Source organism: Oreochromis niloticus, linkage group LG18 (genome assembly GCF_001858045.2).
Source record: "Oreochromis niloticus isolate F11D_XX linkage group LG18, O_niloticus_UMD_NMBU, whole genome shotgun sequence".
Classification (NCBI taxonomy): Eukaryota; Metazoa; Chordata; class Actinopteri; order Cichliformes; family Cichlidae; genus Oreochromis; species Oreochromis niloticus.
Genome location: NC_031982.2, coordinates 29,686,423 through 29,712,017, shown reverse-complemented (window position 1 = coordinate 29,712,017; position 25,595 = coordinate 29,686,423). Strand labels below are relative to the sequence as shown.

General features: G+C 38.7%; 2 protein-coding genes across 7 annotated transcripts in view; both read left to right on the top strand.

The window, feature by feature from the left end:
* esyt2a (extended synaptotagmin-like protein 2a) overlaps positions 1–3,188 on the top strand; it is a 52,733-nt gene extending 49,545 nt beyond the window's left edge. For all 5 annotated transcript variants that reach the window (XM_025900150.1, XM_025900152.1, XM_025900151.1 and 2 more), the window contains one exon: positions 198–3,188. In XM_025900150.1, coding sequence (XP_025755935.1) covers positions 198–243 — 46 coding nt within the window. In that variant the 3' untranslated portion in view covers positions 244–3,188. The remainder of the gene's footprint in view (positions 1–197) is intronic.
* A 5,576-nt stretch (positions 3,189–8,764) lies between these two features.
* The window catches only part of LOC100697792 (receptor-type tyrosine-protein phosphatase N2), a 208,867-nt gene continuing 192,036 nt past the window's right edge, over positions 8,765–25,595 (top strand). The window contains exons 1-2 of one of the 2 annotated variants that reach the window (XM_005476816.4): positions 8,765–9,046; positions 22,233–22,283. In XM_005476816.4, the coding sequence (XP_005476873.1) occupies positions 8,959–9,046; positions 22,233–22,283 (139 nt within the window). In that variant the 5' untranslated portion in view covers positions 8,765–8,958. The remainder of the gene's footprint in view (positions 9,047–22,232; positions 22,284–25,595) is intronic. The other variant, XM_013272749.3, reaches the window with a different exon arrangement.

The window sequence follows — 25,595 nt, the reverse complement described above, 5'->3', positions numbered from 1 at the left end:
GGCCAAACGTTCAATAAGCTGTATGACAGTAAACATCCATCAGTAGTTTATAAATCACTGGTATAAGGACAACAGTTGGAGAAAGGGCAAATGTGCCTGTAGTGGAGATAAATGAAAGTGATGTGATGTTAAAGGTTGCAAAAAGCCAGATTTCATGGATTATGAAGCAAACTCTAAACTACTGTTTCCTCCTGCAGGTATGAGCTGAGCTCAGATGGCCTGGCCAAGTCCAACCAACTTTAAGTCGCCATCATTAGTATCGTCATCATATCACCACACTTCCACTTTATATTCACTTCACTTCCATCTCTACAGTACAATGTGTTTTCTTTTAATCATTCTCATTATTTCTAACTGTAAGAAACAAACTGATTAAGAAAAGCAGCTTTTGACACTCATTTAATCACATCAGTCGCAAGGCAAACCTTCCCTTTAAGAAGTGAGTGATTGGCTAAAGGGAGTATATACATGTAGAGAACTATACTACGTTGTGTAGTGCTATGGAAACCTATATTCTATATTTAGAGAAGTGACTGTTTTTTGTTGTCTTTCCACAAAGAATGACAGTGTACAAGTGTGTAAATAATGTACAGTGATGCTGGACAAATCAGAGTACGGGGGTGTATTGTAGAAGTGAGAAGGAGTCGTGGTGTCTTACTTGGCCAAATGATTGTTTATAATTTTATTTTATTTGATTTAATTTTTATTTTTTAAATGCAAAAACATTCTGGACAGAGTCGCACCAAAGAGACAAGTATTTTTATTATTTAGCGCAGGTGGGATTTTGAGTAACACAGTAATACACTGGCTTTATTTCACCGTAATAACGAGTGTGTGCGTGCGTGTGTGTGTGTGTGTGTGTGTGCGCAAAACCCAAGCAAAAATAACGATGTGCACACACAAGTGTTGTTTCATTTGCTGACACGTTTCTGGGTTTACATTGAAATAAGGCCATTATTAAGTGTTACTTGTTTGTTTTTTAAAAACTGAATATGAATATTTGCACGTTTTTTTTGTTTTGTTTTTTAATCTGTTGATGATCATATTTACTCGGTGCAAACATTGCCAAAATTCATCTAAAGTACATTTTTTAAACAATAAAAAGTGATAAAAAATAGTGTTGAAAGTTCATGGAATAGTTTAACATTTTGATGAAAACGTTTCACTCACAGGTCTCTGCAAGAAGATGTGTAGCTTAGCCTAGCTTAGCTTAGTTTAGCCTAGCTTAGCTTAGCTTAGCTTAGTTTAACAATAAAGTTTGTGTCTTTTTTGGATTTCTTCCCTCTCTGTTTGTGTTACATTTATTCACCACAACTACAGGTTTGCCCGTTAAACCTGGACATAAAAAAAAATACTGAACAAAACCAAGTAACTATTTGTAAAAAGTGAAGAGTGAGACCTATTTCACTCTCACTATTGGCCATGGCTGTTGAGTCAGTGCACAGATGCCAAACGTCTCAATGCATACCCGAGACATCGGTGTTCCGGCATTATTCGACACCTTGGGAATGGAAATGGTCCAGATGACCTCAAAATTATCTTTTATTGTACCATAAGGTGCTGTGTTATATACGTTATCTTTCCTTACAGAGGATTTAGTGTTTTGAAATCAGTAAACTTATTAATAAACTAAGTAACAGCTGGCTAAAATAATTATTTACGCTAAAGTTGTGTGATAGGACTAAAGGCCACATAGAGGAACCTTTTTTTTTTTATTAGTGGTAGCTGAACATCGGTAAACCTAATTAACAAGCCGTGTTTAAAAAGTTTAAGATGTTTTGGTTGCAGAGGGAGGCTCATCAGAAGGCTAAGCTAAACTAAGCTAACTCATCTCGACAGCTGCTGGTTTTAAGTTTTACGGGTTTTTGTTTTTCTCAAAATGTGTTACTATTCCATCATAAAACTGTATTTTAACAGAAGTGTTTTAAGGATCACCCACTCATCCTCCATGTACGTGAAGCCACTATGTGTAGAAGTGTAAATTGTCCATGGATACTCTCTATTGGTCGTATGGAAAAAGACATAATGACAATCAATTTTGGTTTTTAAACTTTTATTTATATTTTATGGTAGAGGCTTAACATTATAGAGACGATAAATGTTTTGGCTTGTGTTGGTTTATGTCACCCGATTTCAGAGGGATTACAAATTGGAGGGCATCTACACATAGTGGCTTTAAAAATATTTGGCACCATGATTTTCTTCAGTGAAACAAATGTTTCTATTAAAAATGTATTTGTAACACTCAGAGCAGGTTTTGTTGTTGTTGCGGTAGCATTCATATTTCCACTAGCATCAGCTGTTCAGTTTGTTTATGAATCCACTTAAGTCTTAACTCCGAATGCCATCTGAAGGAAGGTGCAGAGACATGAGTTGAAAATGATCTTCCGCGTTTTGTTTTCTATATCTTTTTAAATACAGTTTTGACTTTACAGCACACAATCTGAAGGGATTTGTATCAGAAAAAAATACAAAACAACCATAGCTTTTGTGTATGTGACCCGACGCAGCCAAAGAACAGCAGATTTTCTGTTGATAAGAGTTGGGTAGTTTGACCTTGGATTCTCACAATGTAACTTCTGGATATTTGCCTTGTGCTCACATCAAGCATTGACAAAGTATTTTACATTTATGTATGTTAACTGCATTTTAATGTCTTGATGTTTTTTATTTGTGTTTCCCGTCTTTTCTGTAAAGCATCAGATTTGAAACCTGTGCCTCTGGGGTCGGGTTTGTCTTCTCCCATATGGAAGTAACATAACAAAACTAAATGCTGGTTTTACATGTATTGTGTGTCTGGTGAAAGTGGCCCCTTACTTTTTTCTTTTTCTTTTTTTGTGTGTCATGCAACATAATTATAAATATTCTGTATGCAAGGGGGAAAATTCACAAGTAAACTATAGTATATGACATGTGAGTATTTTGGGACTTGTGTTACATTTGCTCTTAGAGAGAATGGGACTTTTCTTTTTCTCTTCTATTCCATATGGGCTGAAAAGCAGTTTCACTTCTGTGTCTTCTTAATTTATCTCGTGCCTTAAAATGTACATGACCCAGAGATATTTACATGTTTGGAAAGAAGCAACAAAATGCTAAAACAGCTTCCTTGTTCCTGAATGTCTCCTAAATGTCTTTTAAAATTAATAAAGAGCTTTGGCTGGCTTATAGCAGCATGAAGCTGTACAGGACTGTGGTTTTTGTTCTTGTCATTTTTAAGACTATAGATGTGTTTCTCTAGTGGATGTGCAGCTTTTGAGTAATTTCTGTGTAAGCCTTACAATAATTTATTGAGAAAATAAACAATAGTCATCCTTATATCTAATCTATTGATGGAAATTATTACATATTACGTGTATTATAGAATCTGCCTTTAATAAGATATCATATGGAGTTTTCAGGGTGTGTTAGCGATTTTAATTTTTATAGGCAAACATGACCTAAAAATTGCAAGTGCAATGCAATTAACATTAACATCTATGTTACTAAGGACAATAACAAAAGATAACATACAACAGACAAAATAATGGTGTATTTAGAAAATCTAAAACAAAGGACACATACTTATCATCATTTTCCAGGGGTGAGGTCATTTGTTTCTAAAGAATACAGGGAGTGCAGAATTATTAGGCAAATGAGTATTTTGTCCACATCATCCTCTTCATGCATGTTGTCTCACTCCAAGCTGTATAGGCTCGAAAGCCTACTACCAATTAAGCATATTAGGTGATGTGCATCTCTGTAATGAGAAGGGGTGTGGTCTAATGACATCAACACCCTATATCAGGTGTGCATAATTATTAGGCAACTTCCTTTCCTTTGGCAAAATGGGTCAAAAGAAGGACTTGACAGGCTCAGAAAAGTCAAAAATAGTGAGATATCTTGCAGAGGGATGCAGCAGTCTTAAAATTGCAAAGCTTCTGAAGCGTGATCATCGAACAATCAAGCGTTTCATTCAAAATAGTCAACAGGGTCGCAAGAAGCGTGTGGAAAAACCAAGGCGCAAAATAACTGCCCATGAACTGAGAAAAGTCAAGCGTGCAGCTGCCAAGATGCCACTTGCCACCAGTTTGGCCATATTTCAGAGCTGCAACATCACTGGAGTGCCCAAAAGCACAAGGTGTGCAATACTCAGAGACATGGCCAAGGTAAGAAAGGCTGAAAGACGACCACCACTGAACAAGACACACAAGCTGAAACGTCAAGACTGATTTTTCTAAGGTTTTATGGACTGATGAAATGAGAGTGAGTCTTGATGGGCCAGATGGATGGGCCCGTGGCTGGATTGGTAAAGGGCAGAGAGCCTCAGTCCGACTCAGACGCCAGCAAGGTGGAGGTGGAGTACTGGTTTGGGCTGGTATCATCAAAGATGAGCTTGTGGGGCCTTTTCGGGTTGAGGATGGAGTCAAGCTCAACTCCCAGTCCTACTGCCAGTTTCTGGAAGACACTTTCTTCAAGCAGTGGTACAGGAAGAAGTCTGCATCCTTCAAGAAAAACATGATTTTCATGCAGGACAATGCTCCATCACACGCGTCCAAGTACTCCACAGCGTGGCTGGCAAGAAAGGGTATAAAAGAAGAAAAACTAATGACATGGCCTCCTTGTTCACCTGATCTGAACCCCATTGAGAACCTGTGGTCCATCATCAAATGTGAGATTTACAAGGAGGGAAAACAGTACACCTCTCTGAACAGTGTCTGGGAGGCTGTGGTTGCTGCTGCACGCAATGTTGATGGTGAACAGATCAAAACACTGACAGAATCCATGGATGGCAGGCTTTTGAGTGTCCTTGCAAAGAAAGGTGGCTATATTGGTCGCTGATTTGTTTTTGTTTTGTTTTTGAATGTCAGAAATGTATATTTGTGAATGTGGAGATGTTATATTGGTTTCACTGGTAAAAATAAATAATTGAAATGGGTATATATTTGTTTTTTGTTAAGTTGCCTAATAATTCTGCACTCCCTGTAGAGACATTTGGGTTTTGGGTTTTGCACTGTTGCCTCAAAGCAAGAAGGTCCTGAGTTCAATTCCAACATCAGGCCGGGGTCTTTCTGTGTGGAGTTTGCAAGTTCTCCCTGTGTTTGTGTGGGTTCTCTCTGGGTACTCCAGCTTCCAAAGACATGCTGTTAGTGGGGTTAGGTTAATTGGAAACACTAAATTGCCCATAGGAGTGAATGCAAGTGCGAATGGTTGTCTGTGTCTGTGTTAGCCCTGCAACAGACTGGCGCCCTGTCCAGGCTGTACCCTGCCTCTCGCCCTAAGACAGCTGGGATAGACTCCAGCCTCCTGTGACCCTGAAGCGGATGGATGGATATAAGGTTTTGTTGTTATTCAGTACAGAGTGGAGTTTAAGATGAGCATATACAGTAGGGAGTAATTTAAAATGCTGTTGACCACAGAAGCCTGCTGTGTGTTTGATAACTGTTGTCATGTAACATTGAACTGTGTCATTACCAAACTGTTACTGTGACACAAAAATGACCAAATTTCGGTTCAGTTCAGGTTTGACGTCTACTGACGATTTTAGATCAACTGTTGCAAATAGAGCAAATTACTACAGTGTAATACAGGATAGTAAAGCTCACTGGTTTCACACACCCAACATAAAGTGCCACTCTCTTGCACTGCATTGCGCTCAGTAAACACTAGAGATTGCTGTTTTGCTGTATTTGTCCTGTAACTCATTCTACATTTTAAACAGGTTCTTGTGGTTTATTCTTAAATGTTTGTCAGAGGTCAGAAATAGATCTGTAGCCATGTTTTCCTTAAACGTGTGCAAGATGTACTACTTTGAAATCTGTTCGATGTAACTCAGAGTGTAAAAAGGAAGCTTTGGCTTACATTTGTAACTCTACATATGGCAGAAAAGATTGAATTTCACCTAAAAAAAAATCATTTTAAGGGACAGAAAAAGGTCATCCTGTTATTTTACAGGGAACAAACAGAGACGATAAGACTTCATCTGTTTATAAAATGAATCATCCAAAGCTCTTAGATTTGCCGTGTAACCGACTGTGAAGTCATGGGGCCTGTGTCATAAAAACACCATACCCATCAGTGCTGCTTACGACATGGCATTTATCAGTGATAGTCTTTGTGTCCCATGAGGCTCTTGCAAGCTAATGCATGGGCTGTGTTATGTTGTTTGTTTTCAGAAGGTCTTAATATGAAAATTACAGTGTGAGATGAAATTATCTTTTAAGTGAAAAGTGCTCCAATTATCCATGTTAGCAACAAGCTGGAAAAGGCGTCTTCTCTGTGGTTTTCAGTTTTATAAGGTTTTCAGGTTCTGCAGAAGATTGTCTGCATTTTTTCTTTATAAGGAGAAAATAAAATTCGACAATATGTATCCAACCTATGTGAAAGTTTTTGCTGTCATTAAAATGAAAAATGAAGGGATTGCATGATTTGTTTGTTTGGTTAATCATCCAAAAAATGGATTTAGGCTGCTAAGATATCACATTATTTACTTTCTGCTCAAAGATGCTGTACTTACAAGTGCTGCATTTTCCAGCTTTTCCAACACTATCACAGCTATTCTGATCATATAAGTTTCTCTATGTGACCCTGAATACACCACAAGGTAGGAGGTCAAACCGTTTGACAGAATCAGTCAGCGATTTATGTGTGCTTGTGTCTCCATCTTGTTCCTGTCCTGAGTGTAAACATCAGAGATGCTTCAGTATTTACCTACAGACTGATAAGGCCTCTGCAAGCACTGATTTGCTCTTCTATATGGAAAAACCTGTGTGAATCACACTCTGACCCACTTTGATTGCTACTAGATATGCTGACACACACACACACACACACACACACGCACAATGCAATTCATTTCATCAAGTTTGTCATAAATGATCTGAGCAGCAAGGTGGCAAAAGAGAAGCTATCTGGATATTTGAATCCCTTCAGATTGTTCTGACTGGTTAAAACCAGTCACTCCAATCTTCCCTTGGAGTGACATAAACCAGAAATGGTTGATGAAGATTCAATAGTTCTTTAAAAGGGATCTGCCAGGATCATTTCTAGCCCATTTTATTTATTCCTGAGCCCTTGTAGAGTCGCTTTTTTCGCTGCTTAAAGTCCCTCATCCTCCTCATTGTCTGTCTGACGCAAGCTGTTTTAGCTCCTCTGCTTTTATGCCAGCTTTCTTCTGACTGGCTGTTCCTGACAAACAGTAGGTTTGAACAATGAGTGATTGCTGGGGTTTTCTCTGTAGTAATGTAAGAGTAGTGATTATTTCCTTTGCAATATAAAGCATCTTGAGGTGAGTATTGTGTGGGTTGGCATTATGTGAAGAAACTGCATTGAACTAAGGTGCACTTCACTTCTCAAAACAATGTAGAAAAGTGTAGTTTAAAAGCAAATTAAACACTTTTGCAGTGTTTTAATCATGTTCCCTTCACTTGGCAAATTCCTTTCACATCTGAAATGAAAATTATAGATTGAGATTGACTGAGGCCAGCTAATCCTTTTGGAAATGACTCCATGACCTAAATAGAATGTTAATTTATCAAGAGGAGTCATAGATGCTCATCCTAAATGTGTCTCTTGTGCACCCAACATCACACATTTCAGGCTCTTTGGCTCATTTTTCCCTCCATGTCTATCCCCGGTTCTTCAAGTCTTTCTGGCGTTTCTCGGTAGGTAGATATAAATAACATCCCTTTTCCCACCTGCCTTCAACTCAAAAACTGGATTATTTCCGACAGCACCTGAAGGCAGCGGTAGTGCTGAATCAGAGTTCCTTGTTGAATCATCAAGTCAGAAAAAGAGTGAATCTGGATATAGACCGATGTAACCTTCAAAATAAAAGCTTTAAAGACGGTTGTGACGTAAAATGTGAACCTTGCAGTGACGATTAAATACGTTTATGCTTATACATATAAAGCAAAATCACCAAAAATATATATAAAAAAGTATTTTGATCATTTTGATCAATTTAAATATTTTTTCCTAAATACTCCAGACAGTCTACTATTCCTCCACTGGGGTGGATGTGCATAGACATAGTTGTTAGATTTTTTATGTTTGCATCTGCATTTATATATGAGCAAAAGGTGAGATAAATGTGCGCAATAACCATCTATCTATCTCTCCATGTAGTTGTGTGTGTGTGTGTGTGTGTGTGTGTGTGTGTGTGTGTGTGTGTGTGTGTGTGTGTGTGTGTGCCGGGGCAGATGTAGAGACATTTTCTGAGGGTGGCATGGAAATTAGGCGGGTTGGCAAAATCAGAGCCACTTCTTTACACATATGCAAGTGTTACATTCTGTAATATAATCTATATATGGTTAAAATACATCAAATGCAGTAAGTATACACGTTTCATGAAACATTGCCTGTATTTTTTATTGGCCTAAACCCTGCCCTAATTAAACATTTCATTAATTTTATGTATTGTGTAGCCTATAAATAGGCGTTTGGCCCAATAAGTAAAAATCCAGAAAGCTACACAACATGAGGTCGATCAGTTGGAAAGTTTTTATAAGGAAGAATCAAATTGTTACTACTTAAATTTACACAAATTGCAGAAAACGGCACTGTCAGTTCAGTCTTACTTGTAGCTTGGGTCAAAGTGTTAATGAAAGCTTATTTTAATGAACTACACTGTCATATGCAAATTAGGGTGGCACCCTATGCCACCACAGTAGATCCGCCCTGTTTGTGTGTGTTTCTAAAGTTTTAGGTGCTTTTATTTTATTTTATTTGAATTTTAGCTTTTATTTTGGAAAATGTCTATCGGAAGTACCGTGTGTGAGTGCTCGTGTTTTGATGCTGTGAGAGCTCGAGCCTCCAGCAGCAGAAACGCCCAGCATCCTCTCTCCTCTCCTCCAACATCCATCCACCGTCTCCTCCGCTCCTCCGGCTGCGAAGGGGCCGCTCTCACTGGGAAGGAAGAAGAACCAAACCCCGCTGAAAAAAATGGCCTTTTAACACTCGAGAGAATAACCCAGAAGAGACATGGATCCTTTGCATTTCTCTTTCCTCCACCATCTCCTCGTCCTCGCCTCCCTGTGCTCCTTCCCCGCTTCTGCTGACAGGAGATTCGGTGAGTAAATTAACGGGTGATTATTTTCTCCGTGGTGAGCAGAGCGGAGTGGAGTTATCCTCAGAGCCATTTTGGAGACAGACCTGGGGGGCAGACTGTTTCTGTTGTGGTCTGTGTAAATATTGTATCAGCGGACTGCCACGAACCGGCAGGCTGATTCACCGCAGCTTCACCTGAGCCCAGGAAAAACAAACACGGCGATCCTGCGATTCATTTCCAGCGCAATAATCCGCTGTCAGTGTGCCAGAGCTCCCAGGAACATCACAGCAAATCTGCTGGAGCAACACAACATGACACAGTGAAGCGTACACAGCTAAATTAGCTTCGTTACACTGTGAAAACAGGCCTAAATCTGTCAGTCCTGAAGACTTTGTGACAGCAATGAAACTATTAAATAATCTGAAGAATGCACAAACCAGAAACTCCTGTAAAATAGGCTATTTAATCGTGGTTAGCACATATATTTACATTTTTTTTTTAAAAAATGAAAGAAATGTGAAAAAAAAGAACCTCAAATATTGAAAATTGTTCTTGGGTATCATAAATAAAATACCTAAAATAAAAACTATATTAGTCACAAATTAAATATTTGAATCAATGTAGAGAAAATACCAGGTACTAGATCTAATTAAAACATTGTTTTAAAAATATGTTTATTTTTAAAAAAGGTTGAAGCCAATGATTCAAAACTCAAAATGTAGAAATTTCAAAGAGGGATCATAGAAAAGGCCCTCCTGGGTTGTGTACACTCGCTTGTAAACAAAAGGAGCCATCAGTGATAACATCACTGCAAAGCAATGAAAAATGGGATCGTACATGCACTCTCAAATTTCCAGCTCTGCGCTCCTGACAGAGGCAGCTATTGATCGGAAATTTAAACATGTGCGTGTGTGTGTGTGTGTGTGTGTGTGTGTGTGTGTGTGTGTGTGTGTGTCTGGAGACAATCTCTCGCATGCACTGTAGAGTCTATAAATAGCAGATAGCTAATTTTCCCCCAATGACTTGAGATCTGGAGCCTGCAAGCATGACTGATACAGAGATTTGCTGTATATGATGGTGAGTACGGGAGGAAGAGCAGGAAGAAGCTGGTGCTGAGAGGGAGGTGTGTGTATCTATGTATCCAAGACCCTCCTCCTCCTCCTCCTTCTCCTCTTTCCCTGTGATTACATAACCAGCATACAGAGAGTATGGCAACCACAGGACACGCGGAGCTGTGGAGACGAGCAGCAGAGACAAAGTCTCCATTTCAGAGTTCATGTTTTGGAACGAGCGGGAATAAAAAAATCTGAAATACATGAGACGAGAGGGTTTTACTCATATTAGCAGCACCTGTTATTACTGCTGTCACGTTTCTAGGGACCTGTGGTGCTGTTTTGACATTTCTTCCTTAAAATGCTGTACTGTGCCTTTACATTATTGTGCTACATGACAGGTCTCCAACTTAAAGGAACCTTTTAGTCACTGAACACCAGCAGCACTGGGAAGCTGGATGCTGTTTTATTTGCATCACAAGAATGTAGGTGGTCGTGATTCATGTCCTGCGTCTGGTTTCGCGCTATTTTACTGATCAGTGAGCAGTCGGTGGCGTTAACAAGCTGACAGGTGTAGCAATGTTCCAAACAGGGCAAACAAGAAATAATCAGCGCTTTGCGTCATCATTGTCAGCTGGTGGTTCTTGCCAGTGGTCATTTTTAGCATCTGTAAATTAAGGTCCATCGCATTGTTAGTAGGAAGTTGGGTGCATGCTATGGGTACCCCTTTGTTTCAGCCTTTTTCAGTCACTGTCTTAGAGAAATATGATTCCTGGGCTCATTTGTGTCTGTAAAGTTGCAGTGGCCACACAGCGCAGAGCCATTTCCAGGAGCTGGAAGCAAATTAAACATGCAAGATTTAAACTTGCTGTTCTTTTCATACTTTTGATATTGGGAATATGCTCATAAACATGTACCTAGTTAGATATCCAGAGTTACTGAGCTGTAATATTTTTCACTGGAGTTATGTTTTTTGTGTCCCTGAGTGCTTTGCTCCCATTGGTCACTGTCTGTCTGTTCTGCTCTGGTTTTGGTCTCCACCACGTCCTGAGAGAAATGCCTGGAGTTTGAGAATGCTGTTCACCACACGGGCTTCTGTTTCTGTGTGAGTTTTAGAACTCAACAAGTAATAAAGAGTGGGTTTGGCACAAACAGCTGCCAAACATTGAAGAAAATAGAGAAAGAATACTTGCAATATGAACACAAAATAATTACTTCAAACTTGGTCTTGCTAGTTATCACTGTGAGAGATGATATGAATGATCTACTCTGTGGTTTTGTTGATATTTTGCATTGAAATATGTATAATTTAATAAAAAATAAAGACTTTCGTTACATGTATTAAACCTCAGGGGAGACAAAGTGAAAGTAACTTAGTGTCTTTTTCTTTGCTTCTTGCGCACTGTCCAGCAAAAATAACCATCTGCTCTGAAACTGCTTCCATCGTAGTACTATTTAAGGGAAGCTGAACGTAATATTGTGTATCAGAATTGATTTATTTTTCCTTATGTACCTGGACAGTTATTGCACAACACTTACTTAGGGCCTGGCCGTCATACTACAAGGCAATTAAATATCAAAAACGATCGTTTAGTTATCAGTTGTTTTACGTTTTGTTTCCTTCAGTTCAATTCAATTTTATTTATATAGCACCAAATCACAACAACAGTCGCCTCAAGGTGCTTTATATTGTAAGGTAGACCCTACAGTAATACATACAGAGAAAAACCCAACAATCATATGACCCCCTATGAGCAAGCACTTTGGCGACAGTGGGAAGGAAAAACTCCCTTTTAACAGGAAGAAACCTCCAGCAGAACCAGGCTCAGGGAGGGGCGGGGCCATGAATACTTAAAATTTCATTGGTTAGTTTCTCCTAAATTTATTGGGTAGCTTCGATTCTGGGATCTCACTAATCAGACTCTAGTTTTTAGCAAATATATTAAATCCAAGAACATGCAATGACCTCTGAGGCTACCGCTGCTATACGACATAAATATAAATACATTTCCGATTTGGGGTGTTACTTGAAAGCAGCATTAACTTGTTTCATGTTGAATCTATACTCCATCTGTCGGATAAATGTAGGGTTGAAGTAAAAAGTCCAATAATGGAAGTATAGAAAGTGAGTCGCATCTATAAACAGAGGCAGTTTTTCTATGGAGTTCAGTTAATAACGTTCTCTTTTTTTTAACCTGCCTCATAAAAGAACTTGAAACTGTAAACATGGATTATATTACCCTGAAAGTGGAGTGGGTTTCATTATCCCTTATGGGACCTGTATATTTTAATTTCTAATCAAAAGTGACTTTACACTGACCTTGTGCACATAATATTCTTTGGATATTTAAAAAGTTCCTGTAATATGCCTTCAGGGACCAGTAGCACCAGTGTGCAGAGGGGATATCAGGACCCAGTACTTTCCCGGTATCTCTCACCTCCTGTGTTGCTGCATTACAGCTGTAATATTTCATGTAACATTGAAAGATTGATGGAGTAAATTCACGAGTAGTCAGCAATGACTTTACAATGACCTTGTTAAAAATTTTAAAGCAGTTTATCATGTTGTAATCTCTTTTGCTCAGAGGAAGATGATCAGTTTGTTTAAAGGCTTGGGCAATCTCTCGCTTATTCTCACATGTGTGTGTTTGTTTTTTCTTTAATGTGTGTGTGTGTGTGGGAAGACTTGAAATACACAGAGAGCTTTTATAAAGACAGGTTTCCATGGTCGGAAAAAGTCAAACAAAGAGTAGATTAGGAAAGATTTTTGCCACTGAAGGAGTACGATGGAAAAAAGTGTGGGTGGTGAGAAACGCTTACCTTGGAAATGAAGGTTTGGCTTCAGTTATTATTCTCTGAACTTTTGAACCAAAACCTCAACATAATACCAACAAGCTGTTTAAGCATGATCTTTAGCAAACTGTTTCATGTGGCAAGCAATGAAAACTACAGTAATATTCTCATGGCTCTTCATGCTATTCATTCATTTTGGGCAGTTTAGCTTGTAATCCTAAACCTGAGTGATATTTAGCTTGGTCTGAGAAAGGCGAAGCTAAACTCCAACAGTAAATATCAGATATTAAGCTGCATAGTTAATGTTTACACTATTTATTACCACCTTTACAGTGTGTAATGAAGCAGTTAGCTCATTCTGCCTTTTCCGATTGTGTTTTTAATGAATACAAGTGAGTCAAATGACATTTGTGCTTGTCTACAAACACCTGGCAGGACATAATTGCTTATTATTTAAAGTATCAGATATTCAAAGATGATGCCATATAGCTGATTAATGAGATGTCTTTTTCTCCATCAAAATAACCCTAATCTTTACTTTCCTTGCACACACACCTCGGTCATCGTCTTCTACCTGCTCTACTAGAAACTTTACAAATTGAAGTTCAGAGACTGAATGAGTTAAGTGAAATATTTTTGCCTTGCAGAGGCAGCAGCAAGATGCTGCAATCCTACCACAGTATTCCACCAAACATCATCCATCACTGCTAATAGTTTCTCTTATGCCCCCTTAGCTGGAATCATCTGTGCTCGGTGATGAAGTGGAAGCTCTTGTGTGGGAACCGTGCCCAGACATCCTGCTTGGATCACCACTTTTTGGGTTTCACTTTTATCTATTTTGTGTTTTGGCTTTGGAGTAGAGCTCAGTTGAACAAGATATAGACTGAGCCTTCGATTTTTTTGATGGATTGGGACATCATCCTGTTAAAATATTGTATCATTTCTACTGGATATAAAATGTGGGTCATTTACTTCAATTTTGAACTTGTACCATAGATTATTGATCTCTGAGAAACTTGGTAATTAATAACACAAAACCAAATAACCTAAAACATTTTTTTTTTAACTAGAGAAACTCGGGTATCCATTGTTCCTATTTTGTCCAATCAAAGGCCCAAACCAAAAATAATGCAATTTTTTTTTGACATTTGAGAAGCTGGAGCTGCTTTTTAGGTAATTAAACAGCTCAAATAATTATTATGTTGTCATAAATGTTATTGTTAGACCACTCAGCTTCTATCATCTTATTAAACTATCATTTATGTTCATGCATCTTGTGCTGGTCACAGTGAGTTTTTGTTGTAAAGGCTTTTTGTGAGTCAGATTTTCCCTCCTGGGATTCCAACTAGTGATTATGGTGAGATGTCATTCTTCTTAATCATTAACCTGGATGTGGAGAAGGTCGTCGCTTGTTCACCTGGTGTGACTGTCACCATGGCAACGCTCATTAACTTTTCATTCGTGCTGATAGGTTGGTTGGGTCGGGCCAGGCCTGCAGAGCTGCTGAGGGTGGTTTACTTTAACTGTGTTGTAAAACATGAGGAAATGGACAGAGCCAGGTGTATGGGGGCTTTTATGTTGCAGAAGTGGAACAGTGTGATTGGTCAGAAGTACACTCCAGCTTATCTGTTAAGATTTCCCCTGGATTTCTGGGAGTTCTTTTATTATTTGTTCTAAATGCAGGTGTTTGTAGTTTGGATGTCTTTTTATGAAACTTTCACTGAGCATAGCAAAAAAAGAACCTACTAAAAAGTTCACATCAACATCTTTTTAGTTGTTTTATAGTATGGCAATAAGTTTATTACAAATGTTGTAGATATAATGCTGTGCCATTTAAAGAGGTCAGGGAGGAGATTTCTGTCATTTTCCTGTCATATTCATCTCTAACCATTGAGTGTATAGAAAAGATGTACCCAGCATAAAGTAACTATATTTGGACCAGTGCTTGGAGTGTAAAGTTATCAGCTAATGCTAGCAAGCTTGGTTATGAAGCAATATATATAAACTATATGTGTCTAATGGAAAGAAACACGTGTGCTAATAAGTAACCAATTAAAAATACACAGGATGGGCTATAATACACAGAACATCTTATTATTTGTCAGAAGATTTGAATAAAATGCTCCAGGTGACACTACTGCACTAACCGCACAAACAGGGTTTAAAGGTTTAATTCAGAGACTCTAATTGGCAGAGATAAGGCGTAGGAGACGGCTATTGGCTTCCGTCAAAGTAACCACGTCCCTAACTTTAAGTCTGACCAGTATAATTATCCATAGAGGTCCAAAGCCTTTTTCTGTACTAGGCTTGGGTATTACTTGGGTATTTGGGCACACGTGTCTCTTGGATTGGACGCACTTTGGGAGCTGTCCTCAAATGGCTGTTTGAGGAACTTACCTTGTATGTAGGCTCGAAGTTTGCAGCTTGGATTGCACCTGGTAGTGTGCTTTATAGTAATACTCACACTTCAGTTGAAATAAACCATAATTATCCTTCAGTCAGATTTGAGTTTTTGAGTTTTCTCAAAGCACGTTTAGCAGTTATTAAACGTATGTGAGATTGACTCAGCGTGGATTGCGGTATTTGGCAGATCCATACTGGCTTTATAATAAAGTCCTAATTTTTTTATTTCACAGTCCTGCTTTCATTATTAAATCTGCTAATGTTGTTTTTTGGGATGATGTTTGGGAAGAGTCTCATCTCCTCTTTCATCTGCAAAGCTGACAGAGTTGATTCATAAAAAATACGAGTGATTATAAATCCGACATCATCATGTGGTGAAGTCTGGCTGGTGTTTCATTTGCTTTAAGGATTTGCCAGAATGACTTGCCATTAATCAATATATCGAGTAATCTGGAATCTTCTGGAGTGAGTGCAGAAACTGAAGGTGTGATGAAGCGCCTGCCACACTCACTGCTGCCCTGCTTCTTCTTCATCCCTGCCTGCTACAGATTGCTGTTTCTGGCTGTGTTGACTAATATCTCCCGCTGTTTTGCTTTTTTGTCACAGTGCAGGTGAAACTGCATCTGTTCTCAGTGTTTATCTCAGTGAATTGTGTCTGCTTGGCCCTGCAGGGTTTGTTGTGCTTCCTGCGTGCAATGATGCTTGGATTCACCAGAGTGCACCCAGTCAGTTCCTGGATATTTATCTCTTCCAACAGTTTCCACACTGTTGAGTAAATGTGCAGTTTTTTTCCGTCACTGATGTACATCCTAAACATAATGGAGAGGAGGGAGTCATCAGTTACATGTATGTTTGCTTAGTGTCTAGCAGTGATTAGAGGTCACATGTACCTTCAATACATACATGTGTAATCATATTTTTACAAAACGCAGTGGAGGTTTTGGCAACTGCTAAACGTAATGTAGTTTGTTGAATTTGAAAGTTGTCGCCTGAACTTTTGATTGAGGAATAGTTGTGGTTTACTACACTTTAAATCTTAAGTAATTTGTACTTACCAGAAAGAATATTAGCAAGTGCTATAAAACAAGAGGTTGGAGAGGAGTATTCACCAACATTTTCTTTGCTTATCTCTCAATGATTACTGCTTTTTATGCTAGCTAGCCGTATGCTCATGTTAATTAGCGTACCAAATAATGACAGATTTTTTTTTAATCTTTTCCAGGAACATAGCAACAGGTAGCCACCAGTGGTTAGCAACATGGCTAATGCTAATAGCAGTGCTACTGTACAAAGCAATACAAAATCCTATGGATGCCCTTTTAAACTCCAGTGACACATTTCAGCAGTGTGCTACAGTCATATGACAATGCTATGTTGCAAGTTGTCAGGCAAGTGTTTTTTTAAGGTAGAGATCAGAGATAATGCCTGAAGCGCTAACGCTAGGCTACGATAGTGCTATAGGGTATCATGGTTCATCATGACCACTTAAACTGAATTAAGGCTTAAAGCCACGCATCATTAGAACTGAGGCAAGTTTGACTTACGGGTGAATGTAGATGGTACCTGTCTGTGTTTTTCATATACAGTCTCTGCTGCAATTTAGCTGAATATGAGAAGAAGTTCTAGCGGATAAAGTTTAACAAGTAAAACTTTGTTCAGTGTTCCCTGAAAGATTTATTTATACCATCCAAAAATGTGCCCTGAGCTTTCCTGTGCACTAAGGGATTAGAACCAACATTTCAGCTGTTTCCAGGTTCTGTTTTACCTCTAAGTAAAGTCTTTTTGAATGCCATTCAAGCTTAACAAAAACAACAATAGAGGTGATTGATTGATTCACCGTGCCTGCACAAAAAATGCACATTTGGTTCTTGGAAAAATTAAAAATCCACGTTCTGCACGGTGCACTCCGGTGTAATGAAGGCAGGCTAAGAGCGACAGTAAAGGAGCACTTTGCTGCTTCATTCAACTCGATGGATCAATGCTGTGGCTTTGAACAGTCTGCGGAAGAGATGGATAGAGGTGGGTGAGGATGAAAAGGATAATAGGAGGAGAGGGGAGGGGAGGGAGGGAGTTGTTTTGTCACTGTAGGAGACAGAGGCGGGGATGATGAAGAGAGATTACTTCCAATTTAAGAAGGGGTGTTTGTGCACACCTCCAAATTGGGAAATGGATTTCCCTGCTTTGCTGCAACAAAATAATAATGATTACAAAAAAAAAATCAAATACTGTCTTTCCTTCCAAAACCTGCTTTTTGTGTTTGTCTAAATTGTCAGGAGGCATGTCGGGCATGTTGTGATTGATCATTTCTCTCAGAGCTGAAGCCCAGACAAAATGGGCTGAAAAAACAAAGAGAGCAAAGGGAGCCATAGTAGACTACTATGTGCCACTTACACATATATACAGTGTAGGTAGACAACACGCAGGCTGCCATGAAGGAAGCCCCTTTTTTATCAGCTATGGGAAAAACCTAAAAGTGAGTCAGCCTTTCGACAGACTAAAAATAACAGTACTGAGGCGGGGAAAGCTTTTAAAAGGCTGAGTCCTGCAGCCTCCACTTTTATCTGCTGTCCGGAGATGTAAACACTCCTGCACAGATAACATTGTGTGGTGGAAAACAGAACATTAAAGGAGAAGCTTGAAGGAAATGCTGCGAGTCGTCTGCTGTTAAAGAGACAGACGCCAATAATTGCACATAGTCAATTCGTGAGTTTGAAAAGGACATGCCTCGCTCCAATACATAAAGTTTAGCTGCTAGTAAAGTGTATTTAAAGGTTGTATGGGTTCATCTGCTTCTAATATATATAGAAAAAATACCATCCACTCATCTACCAATGCAACACTTTAGTAGTATCTTTCTAATGAATGCTCTCAGCGTACCCTCTGCCCCCGGCTCCTTCCCCTCAGGATCAACAGGTGTTTTAAACAAACAAACAGATGGCATTGTGGGACATGTAGTGTTTTTTTTCTTCTTCTTTTTTTAAAATGGCCCTGTCAGGAGGCATTAAAGGCCACAGCCTGGACACTGGTCTTTGCTCACAGGGTGAAGCTGATTGAAATTCTGTTCCTCCCGCGTGGCCGCCTTGGCTTCGGTCCACAGCGCGATGCTGCAACCTATTTCACACTCGGCTGCTAAGGAGGGAGGAAACCAGAGAGAAGAAACTTGGGGTGGCAGCAAAAGTCCAAAAGGAGCATGCAGAGTCATCTTCTTTATCGTCACCCTCCGACTGACTGGAGAAGCCTTTTACTTGGAACTGAAATGGGAAAAATGAATGTTTATAGTGCCTTACTTTTGATTTTATTTGTTTTATCTTCCCTTTAGTGTCTTCTTTTGGAAGCACAATGAAGTTTATTGTGGACATTTACATTGACCCTTCCGTATTTAAAATGTATAGTTAAGACATTAATATATTTGCAATAGTTATCAAAAGAATCATCATCATAGTGTTTGTACCCCGTTAAAAGTATTATCTTTTAAACATACATAAACAAACTCCAGCTTGTAAAGGAGGTTTTCGTAGAACAGTGAAGTTTGGATCAAAGAAAAGGACAAAAGACTTAGAATTTTGTGCATTTCTGTTTATGTGTGCTTTTACTGCATTGGCAGTGTTTGCGAACATTGTTAGTTCAAACCATGACACAGCCTCCACTGTGCTTTACAGACGGCTGTAGACACTCACCTCTCTCTCCAGCCTCTGTACATTAAGAACAATTTAAACCAAAAATCTTAAATTTGAGTTCATCGCTCCTTCACGACCTGCTGCAACTGATTTTCAGGCCAGTTCATGTGCAGTTAGGCATACCTCAGCCTTTTCTCCTTAGTTCCTTTCCTTTACAACATCTTTTTGAGAGCTAATATTGCATTGAGACCATTTCGGATGAGATTAGCTGAAGCGAGAAGGCGCTTCTCGGGTCCTGTTGTAGATCTTTGCAATTTTTTTCTTGAGGACATTTCTTTTAGATAATGTTAGTTGGCTGTAGACAGTTTAGGCCTGGAACTTTTGTCGCACACTTTCACCAAAAATGTAAGGACAGTGCACATAATGCAGTGTAAAAAGTGTAAAAGTAGTCAATGTCCAAAGAAAGAGAGTCTGGAGAAAATGTGAACCAAAATATAAAGAATTTAGAGGTGATGCAAGACATTTGCACAGTACTGTATATATAAAAATATAACATATAATATATAATAATGCTTTAGAATATAAAAATCTAAAGCATTAGGCTCCTTGTTTGATGCACTGACACAATTTTAAACATGTGAGATCGACACTGACAAAAAAACCCCCAAAAAATGGTGACACAAAAATCAACCAAAAAAACAACATTTTTTTTAAATAACTCTAATTCACTGTAATTTGCTAATCTGCCAGTTTTTTATATTAGTGTACAAACTTGGACAGTGTGCAGCATTTTGTTTTCCGACATTGTAATTTCCTGCTATTTGTTAGCGTCTTTGTATCCGTTTACTTGCTGATTCTCCTTTTAATTACACAAAAACTGAAAAAAATATCCAGAAAACAAGACTCAAGCTTATGGCAAATGGCTTTGCTCTGTTATGTCTCCATCGGACACAGACTGCATCGTGGGTAAAAAGAAATGAGGTTGTTGTGAACTGAAGTGAGCTGTAACTCGTAAAGCTTGACAGTGAACGTGTTTTCTGTAATTTGTGAAATTTTTTGCAGGGTCCTTGATTTATTTTCACTTCAAAACAGCAAATAAGTTGCTGTGCATTTCTTCTCTAAGTAAACTTTTGGCATCTAAACAGCTTTTTGTTAGCAAAAGTTATATTTCAGACATTTACAGTCTTGTTATGACGCAGAAAAATTCGGCTTCTGGTATTTATGCTGCTTTTACATGTTCCCCACACATTTATGCAGCACATTGCAGTGATACAACAGTGCATCTTGTTACATGCCATTTTCCAGTTGACAGATACAGTACAGTAATACAGTAAGTTTAGCGTCCCACATTGTGCATGTGCTTGTATTATTTTAGAAGTTTGCTTCTGTTTGAAAATGAGTCAACTGGAAATAACAAAAGTCAACATGTGGGGGTTTTTGAACCTTTGTTTTTCTGGTTTGACCTACTGAAATGTGTTATGTAGTGTATTTATAGCACTTAATATCATGTTAGCTTAATTATGAGCTAGCCAGTTTAGTGAACATTTGTTAGGTAGAAAAATCTCTATAGATTTAATCTCATAAATATGCCTGACAAATTTAAGGTTTTTTAGACTGATGTTGATATTTGGTGATTTAGAAATCAGATTGACAAAGCATATATTATATGTAGTTAGTCTTTAATAAGATAATATGACAGGTCTGTTTAAGAACAATCTTGTTATAATGGTAATAATAAGTCAGGGATTACTGGTTTGTGCTCTGCCTGACTCTGCTCAGATCAGCTGCTTGTTTGTAAAATTTGAAACACTCTTGCCAACAGGAAGATTGCACAGCGCCCTCCGATGGACAAATTGCACAACATCTGCACTCATTTTTCAAGGGTGTTTTCCTTTTGTAATGTTCCTTTATCATGTATAATGTTCATTTTCGATAAAAAAATACAAATTACTTTTTATAGCAAAACTGAGCTGTAAATGAACACAGATATACAGGCACACACTTCTTTATTTAAGTTTTTTAGGCTGTTGTTAATGTAAAATGAACTTTTCTTGTATATGATTGTAATTTTTATGAGGCAGCATTGGGAATAATTTGGGGAATTGTGGTTTGTTGAACCATAATCGTGAAAAGGTGACCAAATGTCCTGTGATCTGTGTAGATGGAGCAAAACTGCACCTGCAAAAACAAAGAAAATAGGGCAACATTGCAGGTGCAAGTTTAGCTTGGTCATCTGGAGAAACGTGGGCAGCACGGTCTGTAGTCTAACGTCTGATATCTGAGCTGCTGTTTTGTGCAGTGCTATGTAGTAGGAGTAGTGCTAACATTTATTATAGCTGTGGGGTAGAAGATAGCGGTAGATTTACAGTTACAGTGTGGTTAACCTCGCTGGCTTTTGTTGTTTGCAACAATCAGACACTCTCAGGTTTTCTCGGTAGAAGGCTTTTATTGTCAAGCCGTTTCAGGAAGCAGACTTAATGCACATGGCTTACACCTGCTTCTACAAGACAGATCCACTCAATCCTCTGCAGCACTTTGTTTTTTCCTCTGTGATGCTTTAAGTTAAGGTTTCTTTTATACACACAGATTGTTTTCATATTTTTATCACCTGAATCTGAGTCAGATGTTTGCAGACAGAGAAGATTGATTAAAAACCTTAAAGTAATATCTCGCTCCATCCTTATCGAGCTCCGTGGAGAACACCGAGCCAACTGCTGCCCAACTAATCAACACTGCTAATGTATAATACTGTAAATCCTGTTTGTGTTTGCAGAACATTATGTTACGCAGCTATTTCGAGATTGCAGGACAGAGACGGGCAGGCAGAGAGACAGTGTAACAGTATACTGTATGCTGCCAGATCTCCTGTAAGTGGATAGAATAAAATATAGCTGCCTCTTCTCCTCTCCCAGCGGAGCAGTGAAGGAGCTGGTTCGATGCATCATCCTGTTCCCCCCTCGCCCCGGAGTTAACTCTGGATAACTGCAGGCTTTTGCTGCCCACGGCTGACAAATGTAGCAATATATAAAACTGCCCAAGGGATGACGTCTTAATAAGTCACTTATTCTCACTTAGCAGTCCTAAAATAGAACAGTAATTGAGAGGTGCACATATCTCAGTTACTCCAGCAAAACCAGAATTAAAGAGCCGTTTCAGTCAGATATTGTCTTGTGGAATTTGCATGCAAGTAGGTTTGCATGCAAGGTTTTGAGAAAGAAATTTGTGGAAAAATAGTATTCGACTGAGAATACCCAAAAGAAGTAGTATTGCAAACATCTGTGTAAACTAGTTCCATGTGAACCTGCTAAGTAGTTTGTTGTTTGTGTCTTTCTCTGTTAACAGGTTGCCTTTTCGAGAACGAGCTGTGTTCACCGTATGAGATCTGCGTCAACGGTAAGCAAGCTTTGTCTAAATACTACTAAATATCAACTGCAGTATATGTGAAAAGGCGTAGATGGTTTCTGATGCTTCGGAGTAGAGAAAATATGTCCAGAGGTTTCATCTTATCCAGCTAACTTCAGGGTTAAGCCTGGATTTTCAGTTCTACAAAAGTGGCGGAGATCGCCATGGTAACTCATGCTCTGAACCGGAGTGATTTTTCATAGCTTCAGATTAGAAATCAGCAGATATGAAATAATTGGTTACTGACAAATCAATATTCTGTTAAATGTCTGTGTCAAATCTAATGTCTTTGTTTTTCCCTGTTGAGCATCAGTATTGAATGTAGATTTTTAAATGCAACTGTGTTCCATTATTGTTTGTAATAATAACGATACAATGAAGTAATACTTTATTACTATACAGTTTAATAGTACAGCTTCATCTTCCTGAAAAAGCAGCCACTGTACATATCAAGAATTGTGATTGGTCAGATGCTGCCAACACTACTCTTTTCATGTGAACGTGGAGGAGAAACCCTGAGTTAGCTGAGTTAGCTTAGCAAGATAATAATCAGCATCATGTAAAGCTTAGCCTTACAGACAGTGTTGGCATAAGTGAATCTCGGTAATGGAGAGATACCCGGGGTATACTGAACTTGTTAAACACCTACATTTTTAAAGATTTGTACTTCTGATGCATCTCCTATGACCACTACTTAGAGCTCTATGGCAAATTTTGCTAAATTACATATACATTCTTGTTGAATGGCATTTTTTTTAATCAGTGAGCGATTATAAAAATAAATTTATGGTTTTATGTCTTTTTCTTCTGCAAAATGCTCTGAAACATTTGAATTTTCAACTTTTTTGGCCTTTGACTAGCTGGTTAGAAATGTTGACCTGTCAGTCACTGCGATATTAAATGAGATTTAAGCTGGTAAAAAACAAAATATCAGATTAATATGAGAGAAATGAGGACAAGTCTTCTGTTGCACCACTTATCACTCAATTATGCATTATAGACATACAGTCTTATATTGCAGGATTGAGTTAATTACATATTCAGATCCCTGAGAGGGAATTAGCAATAGACACCAAATGATTCTTTTATTCCAGGTGATAAACATGTTTATTTCTGCTTCGAAGTTCTGTATTTTAACATGAGCACCTGTGACGATTAACTCACTTCTGGGGTTTAGTTTCAAGAGGCCGTTGATGGAATTGCAGTTTTCTGTACGTGTGTACGTGTGTAATTTATCTTTTCAAACCTGGAGTTTGTGCTCAGAATAAGAGATCCAGGGGAAGCACCTGGACTTCAAAGATTTTATATTTGAACTTGGCTCAAAGTGTGTTTAGAGGCTGATCGAATTGTAGTCAGCAGGCCCGTGAACAACACTGTTGTCCATAACAACTGTTCAGATGTTGGCTTACTGTTCACATTATGCAAACACGGTGTGAATGTGTGCATTATTTGAAAATTCATGCTGCCCTCTTTAGAATCAAGTGTTGTGTTTTATAATTACACACAGTCACAGCTGCCTTACTCTTTCCCTTGCTGCCTCTCTGGCTACGAGAGGAAAGACACCCCTGCTGAGAATCAACCTAGAATTAAAAAAAAAAAAGCCCCAAACCTGAAAGCCGGTCACAGAAAATGTCTTTTTGAATCCTGGAAACGTTTTTATCTCATACTTAACTGGGTCTGGTGGGAAGATAACCGCGTTACCCTGCAGAGTTCATACTAGATCTCTCTATGGCCAGCCTTTTGTTTTCTGTAACCACCGATCATCAGGATGCATCGGTTTACTGGGAAGCTATCAGCTGTGCAGAACAGGCCTCCCTTATCAACAGCTCTGCAGGATTTAAGGCACAGACAGAGCCAGCAGAGATAACAGAATGGAATAATATATGTTATGATGTCATTAAGCATGTGAATGGTCTGTTTAGAGGTACAGGTGCGCACCCAGCTGACCGGCAGTGTGTGTGTGTGTGTGTGTGTGTGTGTGAGATTTATTAGCTTGGTCATTTCCTGTCCTTTTTAAAATGTGCCCCGTAATCTTATTCTGACAAAAAGGAGGGAGTGAAAGACAAAGCGTGTGTCTCCTGTGGTGAGAAAATCATTATGTCCACAGTGGATTTTATATTTAGCTGAGCTCAGGCGGGCTCTCCGTCTGTGTTGTTGTGACTGCCTCCGGTAACATCCGTCATGTGTCATCTGCAACATGTAAATTGGGTCTCAAAGAAGTGATGGAGGGAAATGGCAGCTTTACAAGTAAAGACATGTTGATGGCTGTATACAATAAATAAACTGCATCATGTTTCTTTTCTTTCTATTTTAAGGTTAATTCAATCTGAAGCAGTAAATCGTATTTTTTTTACCCGATGACTTGCTTTGTCAAAATGATGTAACGTTGGTGGCTTATGTTTGCAATTTCTTTTTGTCTTTTTATTAGATAAATATGTATATTTTCATGCCTGATAAGGAGATATTGGCTGGAGCCTGCGCCAGCTAAAACTGTGCTGTATGAATTAAGCAGCAGATGAACGCACATCAGAGCAGTTCAGACCAACTTTTTTGGCTTCCAGCTAAATCCTCAGTCTCTAATCTTGTAGTTTTCAGTCATTGGTAGGCAATTTTCTCTGACTCAGACAAAGAAATATCCTTTTTTTGTGGTTACGTGGCAAAATTGCCATACTGACAGCTAATTTACTATTGTACTGAAAGACGTTTGTGTCCTGAATTGTAGAATATAAAGTACAAATTTCGCCTTTATTTTGAGCTTAGCTTTACATTTGTAGAAGTTCATGAGTGGGTCTTGTATGGCGTGGGAATGGGCCCTGACCTTTTAGTGCTTGTCCCATTCTTTGGTAGCCCCTAAGCATATTTATGTATGTAATCGGGAGTTGCACTGTGCTGTTTTTCTGTTTACCAGCATACAGCTTTAGAATCACAAACTGAAGACCATAGACAACATTTTTTAAATTGTATAATTACTGTTTTTATTGACTTTACCAAGGTTTGGTCATAATAAGCCAGCAGAGCCTGTTCCTCTGAGGTCTCATGGTGTCTGAGGGAGCCGTGTTGAGCTGTGTCGGACTGTAAAGTGTTTTCAAATGTGACGCTTACATGGCGAAGCATGACTACATGAGAAGGGGTGACTGTGGTTCAGGAGGTAGAGCAGGATATTTAACAATTGGATGATTTTTTTGTGGTTCCGTTCCTGGCTGCTCCAGTATCCTTTGGCAAGATACTGTGTCCATCATTAGAGTGTTAATGTTAGATAGAAAGCACTCAGATGTAGAAAAAAAGTGCTTTTGTGTGAAAATT